The sequence below is a fragment of the Artemia sp. Qi Xiang Cuo genome, chromosome 5 (assembly GCF_049724085.1).
Source record: "Artemia sp. Qi Xiang Cuo chromosome 5, ASM4972408v1, whole genome shotgun sequence".
Classification (NCBI taxonomy): Eukaryota; Metazoa; Arthropoda; class Branchiopoda; order Anostraca; family Artemiidae; genus Artemia; species Artemia sp. Qi Xiang Cuo.
In genome coordinates, this window is record NC_142798.1 from 20,361,187 (window position 1) to 20,386,584 (window position 25,398).

The following is a 25,398-nucleotide window of genomic DNA, read 5'->3' on the forward strand; positions in this document are numbered from 1 at the left end:
TGGCATGTAAATTGTGCTGTGCAATAAAACTTTTCAAACTCCTGTCCTCCCTACCGATTTGGCCCGTGGCCACCGTATTTGGCCCTCCGTATCAGCAATAAAAATAGAGTTTGTATTTGAGTGAGCTAGTCAGAATAGTTAAACTGGCGTATTTCAAAATCGTGTATTACCCGTGGCCTATAACAGGCTAGTATATCACTATATTAAACATTTGTGCATAATAGTCGTAGGCCAATTAACAGTAAAAGGCCGAAAAAAAATTCTCTTTAGTGAAGTCTTCGTTTCATTTTATTGTTATTAATTGTGCTGAAAAGTTTTGAAATCGTTGTTCGTCCGTATAGCAAAAACACAAAAATAAAACTTGAGAACAAGGAAATCTTAATTAGAGCTTATAGAAAAATGACTACTACTACTAACAAATCACAACAGCACACAGCTACGCACACTTCTCCTCCATCGCGATCTATTCAAAGGCTCCCTCTGTACACCCTCCCAGGAAGATTCGATTTCCAAGAAAGGTACGATCCTAGATAAATAATTTTTTTTTAATTATAAAAGGCACTAGATGTGGCAATTTCCTTTAAAATGAGCCATTAAACGGGTGCCTACGATGTTCCAGCGCCCCGCTATCTGAGGAAAAAAAGATTCCCTATTTGCAGAATATCGTACTTTCAGCCACTTTTCTTGATTCTCAAGTCAATATTTTTTCCTTGCTGTTCAAGCCAAGGGACGTTAAGTTTCTTATATAGGGGTTTCCGACAAGGTGGTTCTAATAGTGTACTTCTTGTTTTGATCTGACTTTATTTTTAGGAGTTGGGTTATTGTAGTTTTTACTAAGGGACGTGATCGTTTCTTACTAGGGTGCTAGCTACCGCTGCAACACGGATGATGTTTGCTTATGTTTTATGTTCCCTGCTAAATGTGTGATTTTGCTACAAGTCTACAACTTTAACTTGAGCCGAACGGATAAGATACTTATATCGTTGGATATATTATTTTCAGATCTATGCACTCACTAAGCCAGAATTGTGATATTTCTTGGGGTTTTCTAAGAAAATAATCTAAACTTGATATTCTTCATATAACCATAGAAAATAACTCTCAAATTAGGTGAGAGACCGGTGAAAGTCGTAGTCCCCTTCGGGAACTACGACTAAATAATAATTTCGAAGAATAAAATAATGCATAGTTTAGCACTTGAGTATAGTGAGTAATAAGACTCTAAAGAATAGAAGAATTAATGAACAGGCTATAGAAAAAGAATAAAAAGCTTGGAAAGTTTAAGGTTAAGTCTTTCTCCTAAAGAAGAAAAGTAAGGAGAGACCCAATGCAAGTAAATTGAAAATCAAAGCAAGCATAATGCGGCATGTGTTTTCTGGTGGCTAGACCTGGACCCCAAAATCTTAAGATTTGTCTACCTCCTCCTTCAACCCAATTGTCCTATAATATTCCTTTAACTATCTTTTTTTCTATTTTAAGAAAGTGAAGTCCGTATAAGCCTGAAGCAAATTCAGATACAGTATTAAAAAAAAGCTATACCCTCTATAAACATAAAGCGCAAGAAAGGACTAGTGGCAAAATATTAGAAGAGTAAAATCAATTAGAGCATAAATGCCTATTTTAAGCGTGAATCGGGTTAGCACAAGTGCGCTTAAATCTTATTATGAAGGAATTTGATCCGAAGTTGGTTTTTGAGCCGTTCTAATATGATCTCTACTGTTATCACATAGTGAAGTGCTGCAGTTTCCTTTGAATAATGTAAGAGTTATGCCTTGGCCTAGTATACACATATTAGCCTTATTTCAGGTCCAGTATAGAAGTATTGCATGGAATCCTGAAGCTGGCACCCAAATTGCAATCGCTTCTGAGGATGATCATATGCCTGTGATTCAAATATGGGATGTTCGAAAAAGTGTATCCCCTCTCTATTCCTTGGAAGGACATACCAGGTTTGTTGGGTATTCTCTGGCTAACAGAATGTACTAGTTGGTTCTATCTTTGTTTATTGTTATAATATATATATATATATATATATATATATATATATATATATATATATATATATATATATATATATATATATATATATATATATATATATATATATATATATATATATATATATATATATATATATATATATATATATATTTATTTATTTATTATTAGTACCAAAATACGGTAAGCTTTAACAAGCTTGTCGTACTTTATAAGTGAATTATAAAGTATACAGTTCACTTTATAAGTTTATAAGTGAACCATCTTTATAAGTGAACCATAATTGTGTATGCATTTATTTATGTATTTATTTATTTTTTCTCGAAAATGGCTTCATATTTTTTCTCGAAAATTGGCATCCTAAAAAAACGATCTAGATAGGTCAGAAATTTGAAAAAAAAATCATTAAGAGCCTTAATTATGGGAAAAATATTTATGTGACTGACGTCATTTTATATATATCAGTATTGCAATGACGCTGTCACGCTTATGTGGCAAAATTTAAGATTGTCATGTATGCTGAAGTTTATATTAAATTTCTTAAAGAGCAAGAAACTGGTAATTGCAAAAATATTGGCATATGTTTTGACAAGGGATTACAACAATTCAAAAACTCCAAAAAAGAAAACCAAAAGTATGAAGCTTAGTAGAAATTGTTGCTAGAAATCGGACTTGCTGTAATAATCGAATATCTGTGAATAGAATACAGTATGAAAAGACATGAAATTGCGTAAAGAGAAAAAAAAAACTGGTAATTTCGAAAATAGAATAGAATAGAATTTATTGACACAAAAGCCCAAAGGGCCGTGGTCACAAAAACAAAGACACTTTCATACAAGCATAAATTGGCACAAACCTATAATCTAAGCTAGTGAAATCTCACCCTAATCCCTAATCTTCAAAAAAAAATAAACCTTTCTCTATGCTCTATACCCATCGTCAGGAACCTTCCGAATCTCTTTATACCTCCCATATCTTTCCGTGCTAATAAATTTATTATCTCGTCTCTCTCCCACGCCTGACCTCCCAACAATTCTATCCTTAAATCTAGTAGTTCCCTATACTTCCCAATAAAAAGAACCAGCTCTTCCTCTTTCACGCACATGGGACAGAAATAAAAAACAGGAGCTTGCATAACCCCTCCCAGATACTTCCTTCTCTCACCTAGTGGTAACCCATCTGACCTAACACAAATAATCAACTTTTGTTGCCTCTTTTGAAGCCCCGCCTTAAAATACAATTCTTCTCCCCACTGCTCCGTAGCCTTTGCATGTAACTCCAGTGATTGGGTCTCATTCACTCGCGCATGCCACACCTGGATCTCCTGGTCCCTTAACCTATCCCTGACCCTATTTGCAACTGATCCTTCCTTTAATCCAATCCCAAATCAAATCAAATCATTTTATTCTAAAACCACTTTCATAGCAATTGCCAAATTACGGTTTGCGTCATAAATCCATATCATAGGAAATCCCTAGCCCACCATCCCATAGCTCTGAAAATCCACAATCTTCCAATATCTTCTTTATCTGAGATGGCCACGTATCCTTCTGGGATCCTCAGAGCTTCTAAATATGCTGCTTTTGTTATCCTTACTCCGGGCATACTCAGTATTTTCTCCCATAATCTTATCATCCCTATCACTAGCCTATCATTTCTTAAAGAAATCAAACCTAGATCTTCACTAAATACTCAACTATTTGTTGAAAAATGTAGACCTAAAACTCTCTTAAAATACTGAAACTGAATCTCCTCCATCCTTTCACCAGCTATGTATCCCCAAACTTCAGATCCATAATACATAGCCGATTCAATCTTTACCTGAAATATCTGCTTATGCATCTTCAGGTTCTGTATGTTTGCTAGTTCTGGCTAAGTGGACGCGCGCTTTGCTGAGAATCCGTGAATTCGGGTTCGATCCCTGGTGTGGTCAGTTTCTTAATTTGGGACGCGGGTCAGTGATGTGACCCTGTAAGCTTAGCCAGAGTCAACCCAGCTCTAAAAGGGTACATGGAGAAATCTGAGGAAGGTAAACAGGAAGGGTTTGCGAAATCATAGGTTGGATGGCCCCCAGCCCCCCATTGCACTTCCTGGCTGAAGGGCCATGAAACGGAGATCAGCACCGCTGGTTTGGACCTTAAGGGTCTAGTGCTGCATCCTTTACCTTTTTTACCAGTCACAGCATAGGCGCTGGACTTTCCTTTAGCAAGACTCAGCTTCAGCTGTTTACCAAACTTACCATTTGACGAAAACTTACATCCTAAATACGTAAACTCATCCCTACAATCTAAATCTATTCCCTCCCATTTTACTCTATCCCTACTTGTAATCTTACTCCCTTTTCTAAAAACCGTAACTACCGACTTCTTTACATTCAGGCTTAGTTGTTTCCTATCTATATAATCCTTAGCTCTATCCAGCAAGAACTGTAAATCCTCTCTAGACTTCGACACTAGTGCCAGGTCATCTGCGAACATCAGTATACATAGCTCACAGACATCTAATGACACCATTGGGGCTCCTTGGTTCCTAAGAAAATCCGGCAAATCATTAATAAGCAACGAAAAAAGCCGCGGCGATAGGGGGCAACCTTGTTTAACCCCCTTTCAAGAACAAATTACATCTAAAAATTTTCCTACCACTCTAATAACAAACTTTGTGGCTTCATATATACTTATTAAAATCCTTACAAGTGGGTATGGCAGGCCAATATTTATTAAATCCTTCATTAACAGTTCCCTCTTTACATTATCAAATGCCCCTTTTAAATCCAAAAAAGCTACATACAATTTACCTCCCTTCTTATTTATAAACTTATCAACTAAACACTTTAATGTAAAAATATTTGTGTATATTTTAATAAAGGATTACAATAATTCAAAAACCTTAAAAAAGAAAACCAAAAGTTTGAAGATTAGTAGAAATCATTGTTATAAAAACAGCATTACCAAATTTCCTTTCTTTTAAGTATAAGGAATGTCTTTTTAAGACACGGAAAAAATTTGAAAAATTTTCAACAGTTCAGTCAGAATCGCTAAAGCTATTATGTAAACTGCAAAAATATTAAGGTGCCTGAGCAATAATTTTAATGTTTTAATTCAAACTAGAAAAATACCTGAAAATTTATAACTAGTTTGTTTTTTGTTAGATAAAATCAACTGGCTACGTGATAAAGTTTACAGGTTTGAACGCAACCAGTTATATAATGTCAGTAGGAAGGCCCAAAAAACGAAAATTTGCAATTATTACAAATGATGATTCCATATTTTAATAAGGCATTACAATAATTCAGAAGCCTTAAAAAAGAAATCCAAAAGTTTCAAGCTTAGTACTTATCGTTGTGAGAAATCAGATTAGCTTCAATAATCAAATATATTTGAAAGGATTTAGTATGAAAAGACATTAAATTGCGTAAAGAGCAAAAACTGGTAATTGCAAAAATATTTGTATATATTTTAACAAGGGATTAAAACAATTCAAAAACCTTAAAAAATAAAACCCTTTTAAACACAGCCACCTATATAATTTCAGAACGAAGACCCAAAAAACGAAAATTTGCAATTATTACAAATGATGATTCGATATTTTGACAATGGATTACAACAATTCAAAAACCATAAAAAAGAAAACCAAAGTTTGAAGCTTTGTAGATATCGTTGTTAGAAATCGGAAATGCTTTAATAATCAAATATCTTTAAAAAGACCCAGGCAATCGTAGTAGTAAGAAATTTATTTTTCTTTTTAGCGGAGTTTTGTCTGTTAGTTGGTGCAGTAGTGACTCCAGCATTTTAGCTAGCTGCGCGAAGGATAACAGAATTCTCCTTTGGAATCCGGCCATGGCAGCTTTGGTAAGCTATTGAGTTTAATGTATTAACGTTGACTTTGTAAAGAACCATTTGTCTCCCATGTGTCCCCTATTCTTACAGAACGGATGTATCTATTAACTTGGTCCTATCATTGTAAGATGCGAGTTCCAGAGCCCTTTTTAAGCATCGAAACTGTTTTCGCTGAAATTCATAGCATGATTCACCTTCCTGATCATCCTCAAAATAGTATATTTTCTATAGCCGTAATTCCCAACGTTTTATAATATTATATTATAAAAATATAAAATTCCACATGTTGTAAATTGGAGCTTAAAACCTCTATGGTGAGGTTTTCTGGTATGATAAATCTAATAAAGCGATTTTCCCTAAGATTGCTTGCTTTTTTTAGGGTATTCAGCTCTTTGTTTGAAAATCCAGCCAATTTTCTCAGATTCGTAGCTTTTGGTTGGTAACAATAAACTGAATGAATTATATATATTTAGAATCAGCATAAAAAGCGTCAATTATCATCAAAATTCTGTTTTTAGTTTTGGTTAATAATGGCCCTAGTCACCCCTTACTTGCAGTTCGTTGTAACAGACTATTTGATGAGATTCTCTTATGATAAACAATTTAATTTGAACCTAATCATTTTATTCAGTTGAATTTGAGTATCAAAAGAAGGAGGACTCATTTTACAGCTGAGTTCTAAGTTAGTTTTTTTCACTATTCTGTAGTTTTGCTTTCAAATGTCCTAAGATATAAGGGACTTCTGTTCAAGGAAGAGAATTGTCCTGTTATGAAAGAGTTATATTTTACATGGTCATTATAAAATCAAAACGTGATATCTATGCAGGCAGGGTGAGTTTTGAGTACGAGCCCTTAGGAATGTGAAGATCTTGGGAAAAGCCCACTGATCTTGAGATCTTGGCTTTTGTGGCTTTTGAGATCTTTGAAATCTGTTGATTGAGGGAAGATAAGAGAAACTTCCAGGAATGAAATCAGAGCCTAAAATATCCCCTTGGAAGCCTTTTTTAAGTTCATATCTCTTTTCCTTCTGTAGCATGTTCTAAGGCTTAGGATATTGCATAAAAACTAGTCTACATCTGTTTTAATCTTTGGCAACAATAAATCTTTCCATATATTTGGTTTGAGTCATTTTCCTTTATCTTTTGGGTGTGTGAGTTTTTTTTTTCATTTTGCATGCAAATTTAGTTATTTTTTTATTTGAGTTTTGTTTCTAAATTTATTTTGAAAAAAACTTACTCCTAACAAAATACATCCTAAAATATATTATCATGCCCCCCCACACATCATTGCTATTTTGGTGTTTGGCCCTCCCTGGAATATTGTCTGTGGTTGCCCTTGCTAATTTCTCTTTGGCTGCTCAAGTTTACATGTGGAGAGAATTTTCTAAGGAAGAGGGGGGAATTGTCTTCATAGGGGAGAGGGTTCATTGATAAGCGGGGGGAGGAATAGCCAGATACCTACCAAACTAGTGGTACCATTGAATTCATCATTCAAGACTATTCCAGACAAAGAAAACTTAACAACATACATAAAAAAAATCGTTTACATGTATTTTTGTTACCTTTTTACAAGTTCGATAAAAATTTCACGTGGGGAGGGGGGGGGGTCAAGCCAAATAGGTCCTAGCAGGAGTCAACGAACGGCAGCTAAGCTTGCAAATGAAAAAAATCACTCAACTTATAATGCTTGACTTTCGTGAAACTATCAGATATGACTTTTAAGGATGACAGTCACACTGTATCTATAAAAGTAGCGAAAATAATCTGACTCGGATATTTTCCTATATTTTTAGAATTTTGAAAAACTAGTACTTTACTGAAAACATAACCTCCACGCAAAAAAAGCAGGATGTAGTTTTATGAGCAGAAGGGTCCATGAGCAGCATGCCGAAAAAAACTACTAATTAATCAACATTACTTTGCTGATCCTCCCTTTGAGAATAGCTTCGCAAACCGTTTTTGACAGTAACCTCTGAAGTGTCAGATACGGCCTTTTGACGTAACAACAACAGTATACACATTAACATAAGAAAACCAAAATATTAAAGCTTAATTCTGTTTCAGAGCGGTGAAGTGGCTGGTACAATTGAACCTTTTGATGTTGATTTCTGTCCCAGAAACCCTGCATTAATTGCCGTGCCATCCTTTAATTCAAAGATAAATATTCATTCTATTATGGGCGGCACTCCTGTTGAAGAAAAGGATAACTTATATGTTTCTCCTGTAAGTTTTTTTTTTTACTTTGTAATTTGGTTATCGACTTCAACAATCGTAGTTACATCAGGTTCAGGTTCATTTGTTCTCCAATCATATATACATAACATACTAAATCAGGTTCAGGTTCATTTGTTCTCCAATCATATATACATAACATACTAAATATACAAATATCTGGCAGAGAGACAAGCTTGTTTTGCACAGATACAAAAAATAAAGAAATAAATGGATAATCAATCATAGAAAGAAGTGACACAGAAAGAAGAGAAAAAATATAATAGACATAATATTTATTTTCCCACCACGCCACAGCAGACAAAAGAGATTTTTTTTTTTTTTTTTTTTTCAGCCAGCAATGGGACACCAAGAGAGAAATGAATACCCGTATATTCATTCAACGAATACGAGTCTCACTTCTAATGACAAAAAGATAACACATATATTTATTTTGTAAGTTCTTTTAGTACTTTTGTCTTATAGCCGCCACACTCAAGATCTTGTATCGCGAACATGAGACAATAACCGGTTTTATGGTCTTTATATTAGCGTCGGCTCGGTGGGAAACTACATTGTTGCTATATTTTAACTGAATATTTAGTTGGTATTTTTGTTGGGTTAGGTTTGATTAGGTTAGTTTAGGTTGCGTATTTAATATAATGCCGTCTGGGCGGCCCCCCTTCCATAATTCTTTTTTGTAGTTTCCATAATTTTGTTGACAAAGTATTATATTTTCATCATACTTTGTTTTTATTAGCATTAACCAAACTTCACTTTTCGACAGAACTCGAGTGTGGTGGCTATAAGACACAAGTACCGTTCGTTTTTCATATTCCTATCTATTCAACATATTCATTCACAACTCAACATATTCATTCAGTGATTCATTCAATTATTGGTCGCAGTTCTACTGATGAAAGGATAACACAAACGTTTTTCTGTAAGCTTTTTTTTTTACCTTGTAATTCAGTTATCGACTTCAGCACTATCAGTTCAGTTTCAATTCAGCAATCAGTTGATTTGACACGCAATGGATGGAATTGAATAATCCAACTTTTTTTCTTTTTCAACTTTTTTTTTCGGGCAACTAGGCCATTTTTCTGAAGATTAGCCTTAGAAGCTGAGTGACTATTTAGCTGAAAAACTAATCATATTATAAGGATTAGTTAATAAAACACTTCATTAACATAACAAGTACATTTTACTACTTCATCTAAAAAGAAAGGCTAGTCAGTGGGGGAGGTAGAGAAAACAAATCACTGAGAAAAAAAACAGAAAGAAGAACTTTTAACGGACACCACCAATACCACCACAATAATAATTAATAAATATATAAAAACATACTTTATTTGTTACTTCTGGAAGCTATATATCTTCGCAATTTCCCATAAAACATTTAAATATTAAAAAAAATATGATAAAATAGAATAACATTTTTGGGTGTAAAATTAGACGATGTGGAATTAATATGAGACAATTATGTCTGAAGAAAACCACAACTAAGATTACTGATTGATGCAGTTGTCCAGCACCTTTTTGTGTGTGTGAATCTATGGTAAGGGTGCATCTAATTATAGTATTAAGCGTGCAATACAGCTTAACAGTTGACTTTCAAGAGGTACAATATGTCGAATAACCAATTGTCCTTCCGAAGAAATTGGCAGGTTTAAGGAAGCAAAGTCAAGTGATATAAGAATTTGGTATGATAAGTCAATTAATCCCGCTACTAAATGGTCAAGGATTAAAATAATGTCACTTAAACAGTCAACTTAATGGTCACTCCAAAAATATAGATAAATCTAAAATAATAATATCACTTGATAATTGTCAAGACCAAGGGATAATTGTTGTGATAATTGGTAGACCAAGTTAAACAAGTTTTCAACTGGCTTTCCTAAAGAACGTCCCAGTTGGACTGACGGTGTGGGACCCGAATTACCCCAATTAAATAGAAGAACCTCGTATTTCTCAGAATTAAATTCCAGTTAAATGGATTTGTAATTTTAATGCGTACTTCAAACCGCGAATATAAATTTTTCAAGGTACGAATAATAGAGGGGCGAACACCTCTTTTGTCCCCCTTTGCACTCCTAACATCGTGTGCTGTTAGAAAGAGACTTTCCCAACTATCACAACGATTATAGAAAGGCTAAGTTTAGTTTAGGAAGTAGATTCGTTTTTAAACTTCAAAGAGCTGATTTAATTTACATTACTATAATTTGGGTACTATAAGCTATAGATATTTCATTTCGTCTCTTCAGATCTTCTGGATTTGACAAAATATTAGGATTTTTCAAAGAGATGTCTAGGAGATATATATCTCCGTACTCCATGCTTGTCAACCTTAGTTCTGCCCTAGGATAAATGGATGATAGGCTATCTTATCAACAAGTGAAATGACATCATTTTCATTATATTCTGAAAAAAGGCTTATACTAGCTTTCCCTCTCACTCAGACTACATGGCTTGGATTTTTTTCCAATTAGCCATGGCTCTCAACTTTTTTTTTATCACAATCCACCAAGTTGATTCTAATTCAGTGACAGGAGTAAGTAAGATACATATATATATATATATATATATATATATATATATATATATATATATATATATATATATATATATATATGTATCTTACTTACTCCTGTCACTAAATTACAATCAACTTGGTGGATTGTGATAAAAAAAAGTTGAGAGCCATGGCTAATTGGAAAAAAATCCAAGCCATGTAGTCTGAGTGAGAGGGAAAGCTAGTATAAGCCTTTTTTCAGAATATAATGAAAATGATGTCATTTCACTTGTTGATAAGATAGCCTATCATCCATTTATCCTAGGGCAGAACTAAGGTTGACAAGCATGGAGTACGGAGATATATATCTCCTAGACATCTCTTTGAAAAATCCTTATATTTTGTCAAATCCAGAAGATCTGAAGAGACGAAATGAAATATCTGTAGCTTATAGTACCCAAATTATAGTATATATATATATATATATATATATATATATATATATATATATATATATATATATATATATATATATATATATATATATATATATATATATATATATATATATATCTTACTTATTCCTGTCACTGAATTACAATCAACTTGGTGAATTGTGATAAAAAAAAGTTGAGAGTCATGGCTAATTGGAAAAAAATCCAAGCCATGTAGTCTGAGTGAGAGGGAAAGCTAGTATAAGCCTTTTTTCAGAATATAATGAAAATGATGTCATTTCACTTGTTGATAAGATAGCCTATCATCCATTTATCCTAGGGCAGAACTAAGGTTGACAAGCATGGAGTACGGAGATATATATCTCCTAGACATATATATATATATATATGTCATATATATATATATATATATATATATATATATATATATATAATGGAATTGCTTGTACTGGAAGCTTGTCCAAATGTTGATTGATTTCTAGATGAAGTTTTTTGATCAATATTCCCGCCTTCAAGTCTCCTAGCGAACGTAACAAGTAAGAGCGAGGCTAGGAGTTGCTTCCATTGTTCCGATTCTGACAGGGATTTCATTCGAAACTTTTTCAGGAGGGTAAAGCATATACCGGCGAAAAATTGAAATAGCAGGCGAATAACCGAAATAGTAACCATGTAAAAACACTTCTGAATGAAGAATTGGGTTTGTAGGACGAACTGTCAGTTAAGTCATTTACCATGCTGCATTACAGGATCTTTTGCTCAAAAGCCTCGTTAGTGTTATCCTTGGCATATCGTTTCTGTGAGAAATCCGAAAATTTTCTTAGAAGCGCAATGAGCATTTTTGGTATACGATTTTTAATATTTCATTTGAATTTTTATGGACCTATCTGGAAGGGGGGGGGGTCGCAATAACCCTATACTTCTTTTATGGTAACCTTCATATGAACACCATAAGCTCTAAGTCAGCTTAGGCTATAGATGGTTCATTTTGTCTCTTTGGAAGTCCAGGATTTGACATAATAATAGGGTTTATCCTGGAGATGTCCAGGATTTGTCACAAAAATAATAAGCCTAAGATAACACTAATAAGGCTTTTGAGCAAAACATCATGTATTACGGCATTGTGGAAGATTTAACTGGCAGTTGCTCATACATACCCATTCATTCATCAAGAAGTGTGTATATATGGCTCCTATTTCGGTTATTCGGTACTTCAATTTTCCATGTGTATTTGCTTTACCCTTCTTCTAAAAAAGTCTCGAGTTTTGCCCCTTTTCTTTTTTACTGCTGGGACAAATTTAATCTCACCACATGAATACAGTCCTCATCCCATGAATCTCATCCAAGGAGTATTTGTTAACTTGCAAAAGCAGAAACTGGCGCTAGTACCAACAAAAACAAAACAAAAAACAATGCCATCTAACATTTGGCGATTATTGGCTTGTTTTCAGAGTAACAATAAAATCAAATCATTGTAATTAGTATAATTGGCAAAATTAATGTAATAATGAGTGAACGATCTTGGTTTCTAAAAAAAAAACACAGTTTCGAAGCTTGATTTAATGCCAGAAATGCGAAGCAATAGATGGGGTTGGTGATTTATTATTTAACACTAGCACTGGTTCCCACACTTATGAGTTACCAATACTCTTGATTCATCCCATAGCTTGTCACCAGGTGGCAACTGGCAATACTAAAGAAGTTAAGGTGAACTCATAGTCAAGTTCAAGACAACTTCGCAGGCCTGCCTTTCTACTTAAAGTTTACATTATTTAAAGCTACTTAAAGCTTTACATTAATTTACGTTATTTACATAAAGCTTACACTATTTCTGTTATTCCGTACTTCAATTTTCAATGTGTATTTGCTTTATCCTCCTTCTAAGAAAGTTTCGATTTTTATCCCTGTCAGAGTCGGGACAATAGGAATATCTCCTTACGTCGCTCTTACTTATTGAGTTCACTAGAGACTTGAAGCTGGGAATTAAAATAAAAAAATCTCATCTAGCAATCAGTTGACATTTGAGTTAGCTTCCAGTACAAGCAGAACATATTTATCACTAAAACTTAATAACAAGTATTCAATTCACATAAACAATTGAGTCAGTAATGGATCTTACAGTTTGCTGAGAGATCGCATTATAGCTCTGCGTTCTAGACCAATCACTTTAGTTGATGGAGCAGGGATTCAAATACGGATGAGGTCTCCGTGCTAGCGAACCTTTGCGGAATTCCTAGCAAAAATTTAATAAATCGGTAGTATGTGTTGCGTATAAGTTCTTTAAAATTTCTTTAAAACATCTTTAAATTTTCTTTAAAATCGTTGTTGACTCGTCAACAAAAACTAAGTAAATTGAAATTGATTGAAACGCAAAGGCTAGCTTTCTCTTTTCGGTTACTAAAAATCCCGCCTTTTGGAAATCAGACCACTAACCTTACTTCTCGGTTAAATACTCCTCTTTCTATTTTTTACTCATGCCTTTATTTTCAGGTATAATGCAAAAACGATTCTTATTGCGTTGCAAAAGCCACACTTTGGCTATGACCTTTTTATTTTTTGCATGCTACTGATTTTAGTTTATTGCCAGAAAATAGTAAGGTTTTACCTCTGCAGGTTTTACGGAAAAGTTGGGCCTCAGGCCAGATTGATGAATGTGATATTACATTTTGGAAAGCTGCCCGTAAGTCTTGCCTGGGACCAAAGAGAGTTGTTTTTGCTTGCCCTTTAGCTAGAGCCTACAGTATGGGAGGTAAAGTGTTATTTTATGTTCTATGATAGTGAGGACTATCTGGAACTATTGTGTCAAGCTTTTGTTTCTTTGGGCCATGATTCTGCTTTTGAGTGGAAAGCTCTGTTCAGGCTGGTAAGCAAGTAGGCACCAGTTTTAAGTAAAAGTTAGACTAAAATAAAAAAAGCTTGAGATTTGTAACGGTTCCCTGGCCGCGTTGCCTAAGTATATTATGAAAATAATAAGTATAAAAAAAATCAGAAAAGGAAGCATTTTACCATGGGCTCGAAAGTGTTGCCATCTATTTTTACAACCTATTTACGTCCAGTTTGCTATTTCATTCTCTGCTTAGGACTGATGCAGGGGAGTGCTACCCTTTGGTCGTTCCCTAGTACTATTATTAGAAAGTTGGCCCGCGGGAAGATTTTTTTTTTCTTATGTAAGAGAGCTACAACCTTTTTTTGACGCTGATCGATAATGGTTGAATAGGTCATAGAAGTATATGACGTCAGTCTTTCTTTGTACAAAAGTTCATTCATGAAATACACCGTTTTGTAGTTTAAGGGTTCTGACAACTTTGGTACATATTAGAGGAAAAATATGCAAAAAACAATTAATTCCTGATCATATAAAAAAATGCGTTGGATTCACTAAGCGGGCCCGTGACCCCTCCATTACCCCTTTCCCTGTTGGCTTTTTAACAGAAAGGTGAACATTTTTGTTCTTTATTTTTGAGGCATAAAGTTGGTTTATGGCTCCAGCACCTCCCCTCTCTGACCCTCCCGTCACTAATTTTTTTAATATAAAGTAGGTATGTTGCACTTCGTTTGAACAAGAGTCATGCGAGTATCCTGAATTTGCAGAAAAAGAGAACCGGAGTTCCCCAGCTCCGTACCAACAACCCTCCCACCGCCATCTTATTAGCCGAATGGCAGGCATAATGCACTGTATTTGATTCGGAATCATGCAAGGTTTCTCAATCTTTATGATAGGAAAACCCAAGTGGGCCCTTAGCCTTTAGCCCCCAGAATTTCGCAATTGTTTTAAGGCCTAAGATTAGAGGGTTTAATCTTTTTTAATAGAAATATCTTGGGATAATTTGGAGACTTGTTCACAAAAATAAACGATTGAATTTTCGCTTGGAGCTTGTAGACAGTTTCGTATTTATCTTCTACTGGTTTTGTTGTCCCCAAAAGGATACTCAACATTATCTATTGCAGATGGCAGGATATTTTTCTGGTGAAGAAAATTGGCCCGGTCAAGAAAATCAACAGGTTCAGCTAATTCAGTCAACTCCTCCAGTCTGGCCACCTAGATGGATGTACTCTCCTTGCAGGCCTTCATTTGGGGTAATTTACATATCAACTACTCTTTCCTATTCTTTCTTTGCCTTTATTTTCTATTTTGTATGTTTTGATCTTTCTATTTTGCCTATTTTTTCTATCTTTGATCTGTTTTGGTCTTCTCTGCTTTTCTTTCTGATTATGTATATATATATTGAACGTTTGGATTTATATAACGTACTGTTTCTGAACTAGTTTTTTTTTTTTTTTTTTTTAAACATTTTTAAACCTCAGTTTACATTGCAGCAAGTTATCGATAAAACATAATTAAAAACAGCAAGCTGTTTTTATTAGCACGATGCCTTCTGAAAAGGCTGAATACTATGAGAAAAAAGAGAGAAACAAGTTTGGAAAACAAATTCAGTTCAGGTAACTTAATTCTGGTTTACCCAGGGGACGCTCAGGGTTAAGAAAGGGATAGAAATAGAAAGTACTTTGTAAAAATGACTCTTATTTCATTCTAAATTTGGGATTCTATGTTGTTTAAGTAATTGCAAAAACTTGTTTTTCTAAGTTTGAAACATGTTATTATTCTTGTTTTTCCGTCTTTGTTAAAGTCCTAGACACAATTTGATTTAACCACTCTGATGTTGAGCTAATATTCTGTTGCACAAGCAAAGCGTTTTGGAGGTAGCACAATCATGCAGTTATTCTTTAAATGTAAATTTTAACCTTGTGTCATGTCTGCTGATGCAATCCAACCAGTTAAGCGCCAAGGCTTTGATCACCTTTTTAGTGAATGTGTGAATGAACTTAAATGAGTAAATGTGCCGGCCCCATGTTAATAGCCGCGATAATGCATGCTCAGCCTCCACTGGAAATGCGCGAATTGTGATAGAATTTACAGAAGCAACAGCTTCCCCTGCGTCGTGTTGCCTGCCGCTGCTTTGAGCCCTCAAATTTGAAGCTGATACACCCCCCTTTCCCACAGCTATGGACAATCAAACCGGACCAGACTGTGTAAACTTGTATTTTCATAACATAAATGGTGCAGGAGATAAGTTAATGATTCTACCCGAAATATCCAAGTCATACGAAATAGTGTGTATAGTAAAGCACCAGTGAAGTAGCGTTATAAGTAATCTGCTTGAAGTTTCTTGTGAACACTAGTTCTTCATCCGTCCTGCCAAAATTACAGGAGCTCGTCCCTCTGGCGGCATTTTGATTGGAGTAAATAAGAACCTTAAATGTAATTTACTTGAAACCAATGATGCTTTTGTTGCTGTTGATCTGGGCCATACTATTATTCTTGCAGTTTATTTGCCTACTAATTCAAGAAACGAACAGTCGAACGAACGTTTCACTAGAGCATGTGCAAGTGTCTCAAAATTTCTGTTAATATACGAGCGTCTGGTAAAACCATCTTGCTTCGTTGCGATTTTAACACTGACCTCGCTATTCGTAGTTTACTGTAGTCCCAGATCTTATTATCATCACTTCTGAAAGATCTAGCTTTGGCAACGAATAGCAGAAATTATACTTATGTTCATAATTCAGGTAGCGTGACAAATTTGGACTTGATAATTTCAGATCGTGACTTGTTAAAGTATCGGATGAAATTTTGATTAATGATCTTATGATCTCACCTAGAAGTGTCTGTTGTTATAAATGTTTCTTGCCATATATATTGTAGTCTGAAATGATTTTAGAAACAACTTTGGAATAGAATAGACGTATACTTATATCAGAGCGTATTAGATTATATTCTCAGTAGAATTAGAATTCCTTTTCACCTCCTGTCACCCTCTCAAAAAATTGATTTGCTGGAACTAGATATGTATTATGCCGAAATAGTTCATGCTATGAAAGTTGCGTCTTCCGTTGCGGTTCCTGTTTTTAAAGTATGTAAAGATACACAAAAAAGGGACGGTCTTTTATACGAGGATTGGGTGAAGCAGAAAAAAGATAAGATAAGATATTTATTTCAGAAAATGGCTATCACAAGCCCCGAAGGGCCGAATTCGCATTTCGGGGTCATATAATAAAAAAAGACATAAATAGCACAACAAATAAAAAACTGGCTAAAAAATGCCAAAAAACAACAATAACATAAACGCATAGCATTTAATTATTATAAAAAAAATTGTAAAATGTAATAAGGTTAAAAACGCACAAATTAAAAAAAAACCAAAAAAAAAAAAAAATTTGAGCAAAAAAAAATGTTTAAAAGGTTTAAAAGAGATTATATAAAAAGGGGAGGGACCGGAAGAGCCAAACGGACACCAGCATGAGTATCATCAGTAAAAAAAAAAAAAAAAAAAAACACAAAAAACAACTATTTGTTTATTTTATCAGTGTTGAAGAAGACAACGGTTTTATCATATCTGGAGGTAAAAAAACAGATGGGGGACAAGATTGGGATAGGTTCAGGTACAGTGCATGGAAGGTGGTGTCTGAACTATGAGTGTATTTTGGGGGAAATGTTTGCCTTGTGAGGGTTTATTATTGCAATTTTCGCGAAACAGAGGCACAGCGTTCATCTCCTGTGCTCAAGAGACATCGGCTATGGTATCGCATTTGGAATCAATTTGACCGACTGAGAATGTTGATTTAACTATTCCAAATAGTTACATCCACAAAAAAAGAAATACATAAAGTTAGTGGCAACATGGAGGAAACAACAAGTAAAAGAAATATCAACAATGATTAGGCATAATCTAAATTTACTTTTTAATGAAGTTAATAGATTAACCCAATCATCAGCTGATTTATCAGACCAAATCCCACTAGAACAATGGTATGGACACTTTACTTCAGTATTTTCGTCTAACACACCATCAACTGCATTGAGTTATCGTGGATTGTTATATAAATATTTTTCTCAGTTGAACCCATATAAAAACCTAGTTTGTTTTTCTCGATCTCAGTTTTGATTCAAACTAGATTACTAAAATGTGGGAAGGCCTCAGGTCCAGATGGTTTGTCATCAGAGCACCTTTTGTATGGTACTAAAAAACTGCCAGAGCATCTTACGTAATTATATAACCCAGCATTACGTAAATAATAATAAACCAGCATTATGTCCCTTCTTTGATTGGAGAAAGTAAAGTAGTATGTATCAAACAGTTCGTTGTAACAAACTGTAAGTAAGGAGCGACCCGGCTGAATAGTAACCGAAACTCTAAAAAAATGGGATTTTGATATAAATAGATACATCAAAAGAATCAGATTTTAATGCTGATTTCAAATATGTAAGTTTTATCAAGTTTAGTCCTACCCATCAAATGTTACTTGCCTGAGAAAATTTGGCTGAATTTCGAAAAAAGGGGGAAAGACCCCCTAAAAGTTATAGAACCTTAATAAAAATCACACCATCAGATTCAGCGTATCAGAGAACCCTACTGTAGATGTTTCAAGCTCCTATCTGCCAAAAAATGGTATTTTTCATTTTTTGCCAGAAGAAAGATCACGGATGCGTGTTTATTTTTATTTTTTTTTTCGAGGGGTGATCGTATCGACCCAGTTGTCCTAGAATATCATGGGAGGGCTCTTTGGAACGGAAATTAAAAGTTCTAGTGCCCTTTTTAAGTGACCAAAAAATATATAGGAGCTTGAAACCACTGAAGTAGGGTTCTCTGGTACGCTGAATCTGATGGCTTTACTTTCAATAAGATTAAATGACTTTTAAGGGGTGTTCTCTCCTGTTTTCGAAAATAAGACAAATTTTTGAGGCTCGTAGATTTTGATGGGTAGGACTAAACTTATTAAAACTTATTTAAAATCAGCATAAAAACTCAATTCTTTTGATGTATCTATTGATATCACAATTCCGTTGTTTGTTGCTATTGAGCCGGGTCGCTCCTTACTTACAGTTCGTTATCACGATCTGTTTGATAGTGAACAGCACAGTTTGAGGGATTATCCAGGGGCTCTTATGGGGTGGAGATGTTCTGCCCAAAAGTTTCTCTAGGCTTTGTTTACTGCGAGGTCCTCAGCTATCTGAACTCTGGAGGAGTCTATAACTGGTTCGTGTTGAATTGGGGACTTTCTTTTCAGTAATTTCATTTGTGATTCTGTATACAGCTTTATAATCCCGTAAATTTGTCAGGTCCTCTGCTTGGATTCCTTTCCGCTTGACTGGCTCCTCTGATGAATTATTGTGCTTCTCGTGAAGGTATATATCCTTTGTTTTAGAAAATCTGTTAATCAAGGGTTTATCTCTGGACGAGGCATCATTTTATTTCACTTCTCTCTTCTATATTTGCAAGTGTTTGGTCAGTGATAGTCAGTGATCTTTTGGGCTATTACGGTAACCAACAATCAGTTTTGTTGCTTCTTGATAATTTGTTTCGATGCTTTCCCAAATTTGTTTGGACTTGACATCTTCTGACATTGATGGAGCAGACGATGAGTGATGGAGCTCGCATCTGATAGCAGCAAATCTGTTCGAACATACAAATTTAAAGGCACTCCTTGTCTCTATTTCCTAAAGATTATCCGAATGAAATACCAGTTCTACGGGTGCCTTCTTTACATTCTGGCTGCTACTCAGTTGTAGGTGAACTTTTGCTGCCATCAGATTTTAGTCCGAGCCAGCGCCAGCTTCTCCATAGGCAACGATGTCTAGTAAGCTAGAATGTCATTTACCGCTTAAAAAAAAGGGTGTCAATCTGATCTCAGTTATGGCTTGCCGGAGGGAACGAAGAACATTCATGTACTATCACCACACTCTGGACGACAGTAATTAAAGAAAAAGGGAGGGAGACATAGCTCACACTCCCATGAAAATAAAAATAAAAAACTACTAACTCGGCAGTATAATGTTAAATGCTCACTTCAGGTACCGGTCTTATAATGTCTCGCAAATGTTTTTAGAACTCAAGATTAGTGATTGGCTACGAAATAGTGACACTACAATTATATAGGTAGATATCTCTATGGGAAAAGAGGGTCTCTCCTATCATGAGGCTGTACAGGAGAGTGAAATCAAACTGAACATAACCAAAACTACGAGGGAAAAAAAAATGCAAAAGGGATATGGTAAGCATTGTACTGGGGCTGCTTGATGTGTTATTTATTTTAGGGGTTCTGTAGTTAAAGTAATAATATTAAGAAGCATTGCAATAGAGACTAAAACTGTATTACTTTAAAAATAGAATCCTGCTTCAGTTATCCTGCGTCGCTAAATCGTTTTAATCTCATTTTAGATTTACTTTTCCCTGCAGACTTTATCATTGCTAGTGGCAGATCTGGGGTGAGGCTGTGGCCTCAGTTTAATTTTATGTTGTTTTTGATTGCATTTATACAAATGTATCGAGCAAAACAAAAAGTTCATAATAATTTAGGCTAATAATTCTAACAACAATTAAAGTTCTTATATTTCCGTATGCTTATAGTTTGGAGGAAAACTTCTCACCTCTGAAGAATCAGTCCAGGGTGGGATGGCTACGCGAAAGATTGTAATCGAGCAAGTTACTGGTGACAGGGCCCTGGTTTCAAGGTCAATCATGTTTGCAGAATCGTTTGCTTCTGGTGAGTACCATTCTTGGTAATCCTTGTTTCTTAAAATTCCTATTGGGTTTTATCTCTCGCCTCTTTCAAACTAAAACTCACACTGAAAAGAAGAAAAAAAAAACATACATATGTAATACAGGATTGAGATAATAATTCCAGGTACAAAATCTTCTTGTTTTATTTTTGTATAAAATATAGCGATTGAAGATAGATTTTGCTTGACTCCCCATTTTTATTTAAAAAAAATATTTATTTTTGGCATAAGTATTGTCTAACCATAATATCATAAGGTGAAAAACCATAATAAAATAAAAATGTAAATTTTAAGGAAATTCTATATTACTTGATATCGCTGTAAGAGCTATTAAAGTGTTCTGTCATCCGTTGAAATTTCTTTGTAGGTTAATCATTGATCTAATAGTATCCCGATGAAAGAATTAAAATATGATTTTCTCTGATTTTTACTCTTGTGACCAATCAAGTTTTTACGCTAAGCTTTTGGAAAACAAAAAAAGGTTTCCCGAAATGTCACAACATGCAAAAAGTGCATTTTATCGCAATTTTCTAATTTTTCCGGAGGGGTTGTCCCCCTGAGTAACATTGGTAGTTATTGCACCCCTGTTTTCCTTCATGTGTAGGTATAACCATAGTATTGATTTTGTGAGGGAGTAGTGAATAACTGCAGACTCAGAATCAGTTAAATCAATTGCAGAGCTAGAATAGTAGTTTGCTTGCACTTAGTAGTATTGCTCTCCCTTTTTCTTGCTCTTCCTTTTTGGTCTTCCCTTGTTTGCTCTTCCTTTTCGGTCTTTCCTTGTTTGCTCTTTTTGTTTGCTTGCTTTTGTGTTTCTATTCTTTCTTTTTGTTCTGTTTCTCTGTTTGCTTTTCCCTTTTCTCTCTTCTCCCCTTTAACGAAGTTATCAATATTCCTACTTCCTTTAAAAACTTAGTCTCATTAATCATGCTTTAAAAGGCTCAAATTTGGAATTAAAATCTGAATTTTTTACACTTGCTATGTGGGTGCTAAATCGAATTCAGGAAAACAAAAAAATTGATGACATCTGACTCATAGATGTTGATTTTTCTCTTTTTTTTTTTTATTTCAAATCTTTAAAATACCATAATATATGCGGACCTGTCTTTTTCTCAGACACCCTTTTAAATAAAAACATAGCTGAAAAAAACGGGAAATTTGAATAAAACAAAACTAAAAATGCTTTAAAAGGTAAAAAAAAATTTTTTACGTGTAATCTACAAAATATTTTTATACCATTTATATGAATTAAAAACACGACATTCCTGTCTTGGCAACCATGCTTTAAGGTACTCAGATCTGGAAAATAAAATCTGAATTTCGTAGTGTCACTTTGTATATACAAGGGTGCTGAATCGAAATTGAAAAAATGAAAGAAAGTAATATATAAAATCTAAATCATATATGTTAATCTTTCGTTTCTTAAAAAAAAAATCAAAAAATTTGGTGAAAAAAAAACTATAAATGCATTAAAAAGTTAAAAATTTGGTTCAGCATCCTTATGGGTGCTGAACCGAAATCCGAAATGGTAAAAAATTATATAACATCTAGTTTTTGTTTAGTAATAACTTTTAGAAGTACCTAAAGCGCTATGTGTGTTTGGACTTTAAAACATTCAATTGTTCAGGAAGTTTTTCTTATGCAATTATCTTTTTTTTTTCGGCTGAATTCAAAACGGTACTCGGTTTTTTTTATAGCGCCCATAGTTTTTTTTTTTTTCCTTTTTTTTTATATGAGATACGGACATAGTATCTCAGTCCGTATATAGTCCGTATATAGTCCATACGGACTATATTGTGCTCCTCTCGTCCTGATAAGGATCAGTGCCCTTATATTCTTCACCCTTGAAATGGAATTAATCTAAGTTGTTTTACAGGCAATCTATTACCTTACTGTGATATGAAAGTTGAAAGTAGTCAGGCTGATACAGAAGCAAATATATGGAAAGCCATTCGCTCTTATTTTGTTGAAGACCCCCGATTAGACCAAATACAAGTTCTTGGGTATAACAATGAAGATATCTCTAATAAGGTATTCAATTCAATTCAATCATTTATTACCAAAAACTACAAGAGAACAAGTAGTACAAGTGGAGTATAAACATAATAATAAAAAAAAAGAACATCAACAAACACTAGCAATTAATTTCTACTTACAAAAACTGTAAAAGACCATGGCCAGGGCCAATTTTACAAAATGCATCTGCTGAAAATTTTTAATATAGAATTTTTTAACTAGATACCGACTTATAGTCCATGTCGGCAGAGAACGAAGAATTTTGCAAAACTTGAAGTATATAACTTTAAGCTTTTTCAAATCTTTTAGCTGGAGAACAGAATGAGCACCCGAAAAAAAAGTACAGAATGATCAGAAAAAGTAGAGAATAAGCGCCCAAGAGTTCTTCTGTTATATTTCCCACGGTTTGCTACAATTTTTAAATAACTGAACTGTATTTTTTCTTACTGCATCAGCAACAATCTGTTTACGGAAAAGAGCTAGAGAATTAGAAACAGTAATACCAAGCCACCGAAATGAAGAGAGAAAGTACAGAAAATTCATTACATACCAGAGAAGTAGACGAAGACAGATTATAAGATAAGAATTCACAATTGTCAAAATTCAGGGATAGACCAATATTTAGGAAAGACTGAGAAACTAAAGAAACCATCGCAGAAAGAGCAGATTTAGTACGACTAATCAACAGAATGTCAACAGCATAGGCAATGTAAGAAATATCAGTAGAACCAGAAAAATAAGTGCATGAGATCTTTTCCAGAACAGTAGAAATACAAATTTTGAAAAGGATTGGTGATAAAAAAACCTCCCAGTCTTACGCCTCGAAGCACTTTAATAGTTGTTTCAGGAGAAGATTTCAGGCGGAGTTAAGAATTAGAATACCAAAACAGTAGAAGGTAAATGACCGAAAAATTAACATCAGAAGAAGCCAAGGAAAAGAGAAGCTGGTTATGAACAACAGAATCAAACGCCTTTGAAAGATCAAGTGTACAGGGATATACGCCTTTACCCTTAGAAGAATTAGAAAGTAGAATAGAATTTGTTAAATACGCTTATGTTGTGTTTTTGCGCAGGTTGATGCTTTTCTGGGAGTGACTGTTGACGCTGTTGGACCATTAAGTACACAAGTCAACGGACTCGGGCTGGAGGTAACATTTAACAATAATCTTTTTTTTCTCTAGACTAAGATTTTCTGTCTCTCAACCCTTTTCTGTCACTCAAATGGGATATTAATAGCTAATAATAGCTGTTTAAAGTTAAACGACTCCGTTAGAGCATGCTTTAATCAGGATGGGATTGTAAAGGAATGTTCATTAGTCCTGTAAATTACAATTTTATTTAAATATTTGGAGGTTTGATTTTTCTTTTTTTTTTACAAGAATTGCAAGTTCGGTAATGTTTGCTAGGGGGAGCCATTTCGACTTCTTTTATTTTTTTATATAGGCTATCATCAGGGCTACCAGCTGGAGGAAGAGGGATACAGTGGAATGGGAGTAATTATCCCAAAGAATTTTAAAAACGGCCTTTATTGTATTCCCTTTGAAAAAAAGTACTAAACCCCTCCCCCCTAAATTTCGAAAAACCTCCTCTTAGATTACATTTTTTTAAATCTTATTTTATTTAAAATGGTGATAAATGATGAACGTGGGACGTTTGAACATAGAATGTCCCATCCTATTCGGACCCATTCGTCCGTCCCATGAACAACTGCAAAATTTTGCTTTGGCACATTATACTTCTCTATTTTTATCCTTTGAACCTAAACTGTTCAAAAACAAAGGGCTAGTCGTAGCTTTGACTTAATTTTTGCTGGTAAACATATCTGGAACAGGAGCGCTGAGGGGAAGAGGAATGGAAAAAAAGGACTTGTCAGTGTTTTCATATTCCTGTTTTTAAAAATCGTTTTTGTTGAATAGAATTTTGCTAAGTCTGTATTTAAAAAAAATACAGACTTAGTAATTAATGTGTTATGTGTAAATATTGTTTGTTTTAATTATAATACTTTAGTTTCGCTGCTGCTGATGATGTTTTGCTTAGTTCCGCTGTGATCACTGATGTATGTGATCGAAATATCCAGTAACTTTTGTACCTGTTTTTCACTGTTTAATAAAAGGACCTATCCCTATTGGAACTCTGTTTTCAGTTTTACTTGTTTATTCTTTTCTTTTTTTTTATTCTTTAATTTTACCAAGAAAAAAAGTCGAAAGAAAAAGTGGAAAAAAAGTTCTATCTGCATATGAATGGATGGCTTGGAATTAAAGACTATGTCAGTATGGACTTTGAAAAAGACTTGTCCATCCCTGGCGGCCTTGGTTAAGCAAACCACCAGTGCATATAAAAATCAGTTTAAACAGCATATTAAACAATAGCGAAAGAGAAGTGGACAGAAATTAGTAAATTTTATGAAAACAAAAAAGACAGGGAGAACAGAAAAATCTGCCGAAAGTGAGTAGGAATAAAGTGTTCCAAAAAAATTACAAATAATAAATGTAAAATAACAAAATGAACATCAAATACAGTCCTTCTTAAATACTTCCCTAGGAGACATTTAAATTTACGACAATGGTAGCAGAGTGGAATGCTCGATGGAAACAATAGTTTATTTTATCTATATGATTTGTGCTTTTATTTCATTTGAAACAGTGAAAATGGAAGAAAAAAAAAACTTTAATTTTGATTCCTTGTAATCATATTTCCTGGTTTATGTATTTAATACGAGGTCAACTGATTATATATATATATATATATATATATATATATATATATATATATATATATATATATATATATATATATATATATATATATATATATA

At 34.1% G+C, this 25,398-nt stretch overlaps 1 protein-coding gene across 1 annotated transcript in view; it reads left to right on the top strand.

Annotated features, from left to right (window-relative positions):
* The window catches only part of LOC148951934 (protein transport protein Sec31A-like), a 55,319-nt gene extending 31,555 nt beyond the window's left edge, over positions 1-23,764 (top strand). The window contains exons 5-11 of the mRNA XM_089088767.1: positions 1,807-1,949; positions 5,744-5,846; positions 7,898-8,056; positions 14,957-15,085; positions 20,416-20,551; positions 22,444-22,598; positions 23,657-23,764. Coding sequence (XP_088944893.1) covers positions 1,807-1,949; positions 5,744-5,846; positions 7,898-8,056; positions 14,957-15,085; positions 20,416-20,551; positions 22,444-22,598; positions 23,657-23,764 — 933 coding nt within the window. The remainder of the gene's footprint in view (positions 1-1,806; positions 1,950-5,743; positions 5,847-7,897; positions 8,057-14,956; positions 15,086-20,415; positions 20,552-22,443; positions 22,599-23,656) is intronic.
* Positions 23,765-25,398: the final 1,634 nt, after the last annotated feature.